Raw genomic sequence first — 11,458 nt, 5'->3', positions numbered from 1 at the left:
ATTTAAACTATAATATTATGTTCACATCAATTATAAGATGCATCCCAATTTCAAAGAATGTAAGTAAATGTGTGAGTTTAAAAATATAAAATATACGAGTAGTAAATTTATATTAGATTATAAAAATCAGAAACCAGTGGAATGTTTCAATTTTTCCAACTAAAAGCTCAGTGATATGTTCATTAGTACTCCTGCAATGATTCACTGACTTTATGTAATTTAAATATGCTTGTGTTCTATTATACCACTATATGACTTGGGAGGATTCCTCAGGGCAGAAAGTTAAAAGCCAGATGCCTTCAATTGTACCACACTGAGTCTCCAGGTCAGGCAGAATAATACAGCATTGTGTGTGTGTTGCCCTCAGTCAACTGAATGATCAAAGACACATTGGCTAACTTTCAGAAGGGAAACATGAGGATAAAGAAGAGATCTCAAAAAGAACATGGTTCTAACTGCTGAATCATAGACTTTGAGTTTATCTTATTTCCAAAGGGGAAAGAATATGCCATCCCTAAACTGGATATGATATCTTAGTAATCCATTGAGCATCTATCAGGAGATAGAAGCTATAATAAAGGTCAGCGAAATATAGCTCCTGACTTCAAGACCCCAGACATGGTACTCACAAATATCCTCGGAAAAAGAGACAGCAGCCATTTATTATTTCCTGACTTCCTAAAAACCTCCTTGCTTGAGAGCTCCTAAAGCAGCATTTTGGTCATTAGTTTGCTGCCACATGTGTGTGAGTGTGTGTGTGTGACTTGTAGGAATGAGATAGGATATCTCATATCACCTGGGACAGAATCCTTACTTGCCTTTGAAGCTAGTAAATATTTTTAGAAAATATTCCAAGAAAGGAAAAAGATTGGTATAATCTAGTTTCCATCTGTGAATACTCTGGTTTGCTGAAATGAAATTAGCCTAGAACCAACGACTTTATTGATTTCTATTAAAATCCAAGTATAGACCAGACCTATTAAGTAAGATGTCAAATTCAAGGTGAAGCCCCATACTGCCAAGTATAGTTCTTGTTTAAACTGTACAGAGAAAAAGTTTATACGTGAGACAAGGTTTGATGAAAAGGCATAGTTGGCATTCCCAGATTTTACTTCCTTTATTTTTAGGAATATTCTTAAGCGAAAGGGTCAGAACTGTGCTGCACAGAGATGCTTACCAGCCTGAGGGGAGTTCTGAGATTTAAAAAGACCAACAACTCCCTTCCCATGGAATCCTCCAGATCGGAGAAGTAGAGTACCACTTCTTGAGTTCTTCCAACATACAACAGGCAAGCGATTATGTCGATAGCAGCGGGCTACTCTTGGTAAACTACTGTCCTGTACAGCTTGAGGTACTACTAAAAGGCCAGGATAGCTTCAGGGACATGGAAAAGAGAAAGGGAACGATTGCGGGAGTGGGATGGGGTAGGAGAAGGGGAAATACATGGGAAGAGGTGAAGAGAGAGAGAAAATATAAGAATATGAATATCATAATAATTTTATTATATTATAATATTATATTATAATAAAATTATATTATAATCATAATAATATCACAGTAATTTTCTAAGACTCAGAAACACATTGGTTAAGGGATAAGAGATATATTTCAAATATGGAGCTTAGTTTCAACTCTTCAATTCTTCAGGAATTGAGAAAAAAAGGCCTAGATGGTGGAAATAGCTAACTCATCCACTGATCGGTAATCTTTTTGTGAAATGAGCTCCTTTCAGTGATACTGTAAACTTTTGCTGAATAACCTTAGCCTAGAACATAAAAATATTATGTAGAAGTATTAAAAAAGTCCCTTGTTAAATGGATCAATGTCAACTTTATGAGGATGACAAGTTAAATTGTCAACAATTGATAGATCACCACCACAACAGAGGATGGAGTACACCAATATTAGATTGCCTGAGATAGTGAAAGAATTAAAAATCAAAACCAAATGATTTTTGGTATGAGAACAATATGTTCAAATGTCAAAATGAGTTCAAATATTTTATTAACACTTCATGTTGATATTTATTTTAAAAAAATTAGCTCATAAAGTTACAGGATATCATGCTGGAAAAATAAATAGATAAGAGTATCTTGTTTGATTAATAAGTGCGAGAAGATAGGCAGGTTTCAGAGAGTAAATTCTTCAGTTTATTGAGAAATATTACACTAAAGAGATTTCATATTTATAAGCTCCCAACCACTATTCCTGTATCTCTTTTTCTGGTAATTTTTTGATTGTGGTAAAATATACCTGTCATAAAATTTACCATGTTATCCTTCTTTAAGTGTACAAATCAATGGCATTAAGTACATTCACAGTGTTGTACAATCATCACCACTATCCATTTCCAGAACTTCTAATCCCTTATCTTGATATAAACCAGTGCTGAGAGGAGGGAGAGGAAATTCAGTTTATGGTCAAGTAAATCATAACCTTCAAGTACTTTAGTGAATGCCAAATTAACTTGCCGTACTTAACCGATGATACTTTGGAAACATTCTGAAAGCCTAGCACTTTGGTGCTCTAAGTTGTAGCCTGTATTTTTCTAATACCACAAATTGATAAGAAGACCAAGCTGTAGACGTAATCATTCATGAAGACTGGAATTGCATTCCATTATTAGGACCCTCTATTTCTACCTTTTTTGACTTCTCTTCAAATTCAAGAACACTCTATTTCCAACTCCACTTTAATATTTGTTTTTTTCCCTGCTTGCTTCTAGATACAATGATAATGTGTATTAGATAAGGGAGTAATGTTTAATGGCTCCAGGAGCTGCTTCAATAGCTAGAAAAGAACCAGTGCACTCATTCACTCCCTGCCCTCCCTTAGTGGGCTGTCCCCTCCTTCCTCTGGACATGAGCACCACAGACTATGCTCTGCTATACACGTGATCTAAGGCTCTCCTGCTCTCAGACATGGGCTCGAGCTGGATAAGCCTTGGTGCTGGGGCAAATAGAGTTGAGCCTTAAGACCAATAAAGATCACTCTCAGTACCAGCCTCACTTAGTAATGCAAGATAACAATTACCCTGCCAACCACCCTATCCCACTATCCAGAGCCTTCAGCTCTGAGCTCCAGAGTGAGCCTCAAGAGGTGCACTGGGCTTCAGAAGCTGCTGTGGAAACTTTTAAATCATAGAATAAATCACATAAAAATGCCCCAAACATGCATGAATTAACAGAAAAAGAAACCCACGTCACTACCAGGTAGGTCAGGAAATGGACCATTGCCGGCATCCAGGGAGATCCTCTCATGTTTCCTCCAAATCACTATTTCTCCCTCTACCACTAACCTGACTGCTAACAATATGGTTGAATTTTATTTTTTTTATTCAAAAATTTTTAAAATTTACTTGTATTTATTTGTGGGTACAGTATGTTGTTCCAGTACATGTATATACTGCACAATGATTCACTTAGGGTAGATAGCACAGTTTTGTACCCATTAGTTGTTTTTGAATTCTAGATAAAAGGAACCAATAGAAATCATTCTTTCATCTGTCTTCTCTTGCTCAACACTGTGTTTGTGAGACCCATCCATGGCACTGTCTGAGCTGTAGTTTGTTCATTTTTACTACTGCATGCATGGTACCCATGATGTGATCATAATACCATTTACTTATATATTCTGTTGTTGATTTTGAGTAGTTTCTAGTTTTTGATTATTAAGAATAATTTGGCATGAACAGTCTTGTAGATGTTGTTTGGGAGCACATATGTATTCCTGTTGGAAATTCTATACCTCCTAAGAGGTAATAGGTTATGAATATGTTCAGTAGATGTTAAGTAGTTAGGAGATGCTGGCAGACAACTTTCCAAAGTTGTTGAACCAATTTATAATCCTACCAGCAATAAATGAGAGTTCACTTTGCTTGACAACCTTACAAACATTTTGTATTGTTGCTTTTTAAAATTTTAGCCATTTTGGTAGGCATATGGTAGTCTCATTTAATTTGTATTTATCTGAAGACTAATAGGTTGAGCATCTTTTCAAGAATTTTTTTTTTGGCACCAAGATAACCTCTTTTGTGAAGTACCTGTTCAAGTCTCCTGACATTTTTTGTTTCCTTTTTACTTTGTTAATGATATCTTCTGATGTATAGAACTTCTTAATTTATCAATTTTTTACTTTATGGATAATGCTTTTCCTACCTCTAGAGCATGAAGATATTCTCCTATCTTTTGTAAGCTTTATTGCTTTAACCTTTTACGTATAGATTACAGACCGATGGGAATGAATACAAATCCTTTTGTGAAATTTTTGAAGACTCCTCATATATGTAGCAACATTATTGAAAAAACTTCTATCCACAGCCCTTAGTATAACCTTTATCTTAAATCAAGTGACCATATATGTTGGAATGTTTCTCTATTCCCTATTTTGCCCCATTGGTCTGTTTGTCCATCCTTGTGCTTATCCCAGTCTTAATTGCTGTAGCTTTATAAAAAGTCTTGATGTCCTGTAGAATTATTCTGTGAGACTATCTCGACTGCTCTTGGCGTTCTACGTTTCTATACAATTCTGAGAATCGTCTTTTCAATTGCCATAAACATTTTGCTGGAATTTTGATTGGGACTTCATTGAATCTATAGATCAATTTCAGGAGAAATTGCAGTTTTAGAATATTGAGTATTCTAGGCCGGCCCGTGGCTCACTCGGTAGAGTGCGGTGCTGATAACACCAAGGCCACGGGTTCGGATCCTATATAGGGATGGCCGGTTTGCTCACTGGCTGAGCGTGGTGCTGACAACACCAAGCCAAGGGTTGAGATCCCCTTACCGGTCATCTTTTTTAAAAAAAAAAGAATATTGAGTATTCTAATCTAAGAACATGAAATATCTATCTATTTAGATCTTTAATGGTCCTCAATATTGTTTTGAATGTTCTGAGCAGAGGTGTTATGCATCTTTCATTAGATTTATTCCTAAGTATTTCATGGTATTTAGTGCTATTGTAAATAGTATCAGTAGTACCAAAATAGCATCACCTTTTAAAATTTCATTTTGTAATGACTTGTTTTTGTTTTTGTTTTACTAATTATTGTAAAATGACCGTGCACCAGTGACCTTACCAAATTTGCTTATTAATTTTAAAAGTTTATCTGTAGATTCCATCAGATTTTCTACACGTACATTCAGGTCATCTGTGAATAATGACAGTTTTTTTTCTTTCTTTCAATCTTTGTACCTTTTATTATTTATTTTTCTAGCCTTTTTATAGTATCCAGGACCTCTAGTACAACACTGAATAGAAGGGGTGACGGTGGATATCCTTGTCTTCTCCTGATCTCAGAGAAAAAGCGCCCCATATTTTAGCATTAAGTCATTTTTGCTGTAGGATTTTTAAGGCACTTACCGGATTAAGGAGCTACCTCTTTATTTCAAATTTGCTAAGAGTCCTTTTTCTAAAAATCACAAATGTATATTACATCTTATAAAATGATTTTCTGTATATAATAAACTTATTACATATTTTTTCTTTTTAATTCTGTTAATGTGGTGAATTATAATGACTGGTTTTCAAATGTCAATCCAGTTTTGTATTCCTATAATGAACTCCATTTGGTCTTAATGAATTCTTGCCCGAGAAATAAACCTTTTGTCATTATGAACCATCCTTCCTTATTATTAGTAATGCTTTTTACCTTAAAGTGTACTCTGATATTTACATAGTGATAACAGCTTCTTTTTAAAGGTTGTTTTGCATGGTGTATTTTTTCTATCCTTCTAATTTTCTACCTTCTTCTATCCTTGTATATAATATATGTTCCTTAAAAGCAGCAGAAAGCTTTAAACAAAACTCAAAACCCTGTTAACCTCTTTCTTTTAACTGCAGCATTTAGTCAATTTACAATTAGTTTAATTACTGATATGTTTGAATCTAAATCTACCATCTTACTACTTGTTTTCTATTTGTTTCATCTGTCCTGTGTTCCCTTTTCTCTCTTATTTGCCTTCTTTTAGATTATTTTTTATTATTCCATTTCCTTCCTTCTAATTGCTTAGATATATATTATTTTATACCCCATAAACACTTTATAACAAGGGTTCTACCAAGTTGTATATAACATTTTATTTTTCTTTCTGACAGACTGAAATGATAAATGATGTCTATTTTCTCACTGGCAGGCATAATTTCGATAGCAAGCTTCCCGAACAGCAGGACATCACACCCTAATACCACCACTTACAGTTATCTATAAAGAGAATTTAGTCAGAATGATAGAGAATCCCAGATAAATTACTGTGCGCTCAGAATCCCAACTTTAAGTACTCCATGCAAAATGTCTATTTGGCCACAATCTCAAACTATATTCCCAACTTGTTTCTCAAGTTTCACATTGGTATTTGTAAACTTAAAGTGGCATTTAAAATGACATGGCTATAGTTCTTCAGGAAAAGCAGGGTTGAAACTAATAGTAACATTAAGACAGCTTTCTAAAATATGTACAATGCTTCTAATTTATAAAGTTCTTTCAGAACTATTTAATCAAAGCAGGAATTTATAAATGCAAAAACAAACAAACAAACAAACAACAAACCCAACTTGCCCAGAGATGAAAATGACTAAAGTTGTGAATGGTGGAAATGCAGTTTTAGAAAATACACATTTACAAATAGTAGGGCATGGAATAGGGCTTAACATATTTGAAAAACAGTAAGAGATGACAAGAATAGGAAAAAAAGTGTTCGTTTACATTCTTTAAGTAATATCTCCTTGAAAATATTCTAATTAGATAGTATAAGAAAGCCCTGCCTACACCTGGGTCAGCAAATTACATAACCTATGGGCCCAAACTGGCTACACTCATTCATTTCCTTACTGTCTATGGCTACTTTTGTGGCCAAGGTGAGTAGTTGCAACAAAAGACATATAGCTCGCGGAACGAAAATATTTAAAAGTTTGTGGATCCCTGGTCTACTGCAGACTTTCGTCTCTCCTATCTGCCTGAGTAAATCCTATTCTTATTCAAGTTATTTTCAGGTATGCTAGAAAAGAGGCAAATGGGGAAGAGAAGGACAAATAAGGGAATCCATAAAGGGGACAAGAACTTTACCATTCATCTTCTGAACTAATATGGGCACCTTTCAGTGATGTAATTTTTCTTCTGGGAATTCTCATGAGACACTTGCTCATGCTGCATAAAAAGTATCCATTAAATACATATATCCGTGGAGGTCTTGCTCCTATTTTCTGGCATTTTCATCTATCTCTGGGGCTATTGATATAAACAGCCTGTCCAAGGATCAAATGGGAAGAAATTAAAGAAGGCTCCTTTCTGGAGCCCATTGGTAGACTTACCTCCGGCAGAGTGAATACATCCTGTTGGAGGCAGTAATTCGAAAATACTCTGGTTTTGAACGGGAAGAGCTGCCACTTATGGTTCCCAAACCTAAACGCTGATAGTCTCTGAAACAAGCTCTTTCTACTAACTGTTCCATTGTAGACTTCTCTGAGGCCTTCAGGGTGGTACTTGTAGGGAGTTCGCTATCATCTGAAACTGTGATGGCAGAGACAAGCTTTGAAGAAATGAATAGCTCAAAGTAAAGGATTTAAAACTTCTTTTTGAAGAGGATCTTTAAAAGAGGTTTACATTAGGGCTACAGGTATTACGTATATCACTGATTAAATCATGCAACATCTGTGAGGAATCATACTCGAACGTAAAGTAAAACAGTAATGGATAGTCAGGAAATCAAATATAAGAAACCTGATTAACTAAAAAATGTCAGGAAATAATACCATTTAAATACTTCCTAAAAATAATATAATTTTGAATTCATTACCCATATTTTTCTGTTTCATTACGGCTTGCTTATTAATGTGAAATTACAGTGATTTCTACTTAGAACTCTTAAAAACACCCAAATGTTGTCAGGGGCTAACTTGTCAGTAAAATTTATCTTTAATATGATCACTACGAAATTCATCACCCAGGTTTCGGTTTATTTTTCAGAGCATAAACGTTTATTAGAAATTTCTAGATTAATCAGAAGTTCAGAAGTTCACCAGAATGAAAAAGAGTTTTCTTAGGGAGGTATAAAGAAATTCTACTTTTTTCCTGGAAATATTTTTGTTAGGGGATGTTGTATACATGGGAAACTCCCTCACACTTTTGCAATCACATGTTACAGAATCCTTTAAGATTTTAGATATGAAAGAATTTACTCAATAATCAAGTATTTTAGGGAGGATTTTCTTTTTTTTTAAAGGACATTCCTAATTGGGACTGCATGTTCTAACTACAAAAAAAAAAAAAATTCCATGTTAAAAATGTCCTAATTTACTTTCCTACTTATTTTTAAAATGAGAGATGTGCAAGGGAAAGATATGGCTCTCTTTCATGAAAATTAAAGAAAAAAAGAAAAAACCAACAGTTTATCCTGACAAATATAAGACTTTGAGTTTCAATTTGTGAACTTCATAATTCAACATAATCAGGCATCAGTTTTGTATTGCTGTTTTATTTTCAGAGAAGCAAAAATATCATATAATTTGGTCTTTTGGGGGAATAACTATCAAAGAATAATAGTTTTTGTCTCATGAAGTCATAAAAATTTCAAGTTGGAAGAGTCAATCATGATGGATAGCAGTAATTTTTTTATGGCTTTCCATATGACTGTGAGGAGGCCAGGGTTCCAACTAATAGACATTTCAGTATCGTAATGGTGGGTCTTTTAATTGTCCCCAGAGGCAAGCTTGTATGTACACATTCTCACACAGGGTATGCATATATACACACAAAACCACACACGTTTCTTTATCCCAACGAACTCAAACAGAGACCTTACAACCAACGTTCTCTCTAAAGATGAGGTTTCTTTTTTTAAGATGATGTTAGTAGTAGTTGTTTTATAATCACTGGTGATTGATTCTAAGATTCTGAGAAGGAAAAGTGTGTAATGGCATTTTGCTAACCATTAGATCAGATTCTTTGTCATGTTAAATTTAATAATACATTTTCCTACTAGCTTTCTGTCTCTATTTTCCTAACTGAGAGGTATCTCAGATGCCCAAATTCTGTTCTTTTATTAAATACTTAACAGGAGTTATTTTCTTATCATTTAAGAATTCCTTCATCGTAGGTCCCCTGCTTTGGTGAAGAGCACCCACAATGTTCTTACCAAAAACACAAATCTTCAACTTCAAATATTCAATGTCCTTACTTCCTTATTCTTATTACATTTGTAAGGTACCGGGGACTATCTTATACCCAAATTCTCTGTGCAGCAGGGTTTCCTTCTTTTACCCTTTAATGAGACCCACATAAAATGGCCAATTAGCTGTATGAATTTAGTAAAGGAGAAGTATAATTTAACAAAATCTTACCAGAACAATGGAATATTGGGAAAAATAATTTTTCCCCGCAGTTCTGAGAAGCTAGTAAATGCTTCTAATCTTCTCATGAAATCTAGGTTTTTGTGAGTCGAGGTGTAAATGAAAGTACATTTTAGTTTCTTATTCACATGAGAAGAAAGAATAAAATTGAAAGATGAAAGAAAAATGAGTTCTCACATACCAGATATGTCATCTTCGTCATTCCATCCAGGACGATTTACTCTCTCTTCCACAATTGTTCCTGTCCTCCTCTTCAATAAATACTGCCGTCCAATTGTCATTTTCCCTGCCCTTTTGGCACCTTTCACAATTGTTTTTGAGAATGTGCTACAAGTCAGAAACCAAAGAGAATGGCAATTTAATATGAAGGTACCACTTATATTTCTGACACCTACATAGCTCAAATTGTTCTCCATTCCCACAGCCACTAGTATTGCCCACACTTTCAGTAAGCCTGTCCTTTTTCAGATAACTTTTTTATATGGCAGTAGACTAATTTCCTATAAAACACCTTCATCATCAGGGAATTGCAAAAAGTACAAGAACCTGATATAATATGACACAAGCTACTTATCACCCCAAATCTAAACTCCTCTGATTGGCTTTCTAGTCAAGCATGCCCTGAACCCACTCTGGTTATCCATCCCATTGCCTCCACCACAGTTGCCACAAATCATGCTCGTAGAAATCCTCCTACATGGAAAGCCAGCCTGCCCCCTTCTCCACTGATTCAAACTCTCTTTCCACTAACTCACAAGTCCTTTTTTGAGATCGAAACACAATTATAGCTGGCAATGCCTTTACTTATTTTTTAAATGTCTTAAGTGTTTATGTGTGGTGTCCTGCCTCTAACTGACTATAAACCTTCTGAGATATAGAAAAAGAATAACATAATTTCTCTTCTTGAGAGGAGAAAAATAAGAAACCAGAAATTTAAGTATTCTTTTGAGAATCAGCTATAATTAAAGAGAAACCAGAATGTAAAGAATTTGGACCTAAAAGGTACTTTATTTATTAAAACAGTTTACCCTTTCTTGCTGATAGAAAATCTCTGCTGGGTATTTACAATCCAGAGAATTAAACAAAGAACTTATTAGTTATTTCCTAACTAATCAGATGGAGGTAAAGATTTTGAGAAAGATTGTTCTTGATTATGCTCTTCTCTACCACAAAGAACAGAACTTTTTTTGTGTTTTCTTGCCATTTGATAAAAAGTGATAAGGATTCTTCTACCATCAAACAGTTTTGCCAAACCCTGTCTTTAGTCATCTGCAATTAAACCTGAGGCTTATGAAACATGTTTTAGATAACTGTTGGGAATCATAAAATACTGATTTTTAATATTAATTCTATTGTAAATGACTTCAGATGTAACTTAAACTCAATGGGATTTTTGAAAAATTTTCCCAGCTAGAGCTATATCTTTTGTTTCACATACTTGAGGCAATTCTTAAATTTTTTAAACTGCTATATTTCTGTTGCAGCTGATATAACAGCTTGGTACAGATATATATTTCTGAAACTAATATAAACATATATATATTTCTGATAGTTTCTAAAACTAAAACACCATATAAAGCTTTGTTTCTTCTACAGAGGGCCGGGATAACAAACATCATAGGCTACTCTGTTGACCCTATAGTGCTAAGAGGCTTGGCTCACCATTGTAAACCCTTAGGAGACTGTTCATTCTTCAGCATATCATACATGGATATTCACGGTCTCCTTCACTTGCCAGGTAATACGGTGGCTAACTATGCAACTAAAAAATGACATACTGCCTGGAACCTCAAATCTTCTGTAATCCCCAATCTATCCCACTTTCAGGCAAAGGAAAGGCCTTTTCTCCAAAGTCTGCAAAGATCTCCCTAATATGTAATTTAGGCAGATGTCCAAATTCCGGGGAATTAATAGTGAATTAAATGAAATTTTAGCCCCTATATTTTATCTCTGGTGGAAGAGAATTTTAAAATAATTGCTATTTTGTAATAACTGAAATTTAAAAGTTTCAACATAAATTCCCCAAAACTTTCATCAGAAAATAGGGTTTGTACTAAAGAAATATGACAACTAAATGTAATGTCTGATCCTGAATTGAATCCTGAACCAGAAA

The 11,458-nt window shown here is 34.5% G+C and overlaps 1 protein-coding gene across 1 annotated transcript in view; it reads right to left on the bottom strand.

Annotated features, from left to right (window-relative positions):
• The window catches only part of SBF2 (SET binding factor 2), a 64,732-nt gene extending 55,066 nt beyond the window's left edge, over window positions 1-9,666 (bottom strand). The window contains exons 1-3 of the mRNA XM_008576134.1: window positions 9,527-9,666; window positions 7,309-7,507; window positions 1,178-1,374 (exon numbers count right to left, since the gene is read on the bottom strand). Of these exons, the coding sequence (XP_008574356.1) occupies window positions 1,178-1,374; window positions 7,309-7,507; window positions 9,527-9,626 (496 nt within the window). The 5' untranslated portion in view covers window positions 9,627-9,666. The remainder of the gene's footprint in view (window positions 1-1,177; window positions 1,375-7,308; window positions 7,508-9,526) is intronic.
• Window positions 9,667-11,458: the final 1,792 nt, after the last annotated feature.

Source organism: Galeopterus variegatus, unplaced genomic scaffold, assembly GCF_000696425.1.
Source record: "Galeopterus variegatus unplaced genomic scaffold, G_variegatus-3.0.2 Scaffold1297, whole genome shotgun sequence".
In the NCBI taxonomy this organism is placed as follows: domain Eukaryota; kingdom Metazoa; phylum Chordata; class Mammalia; order Dermoptera; family Cynocephalidae; genus Galeopterus; species Galeopterus variegatus.
Note: the sequence above shows the minus strand (reverse complement) of the source record. Positions and strands in the feature narration are given on the sequence as shown.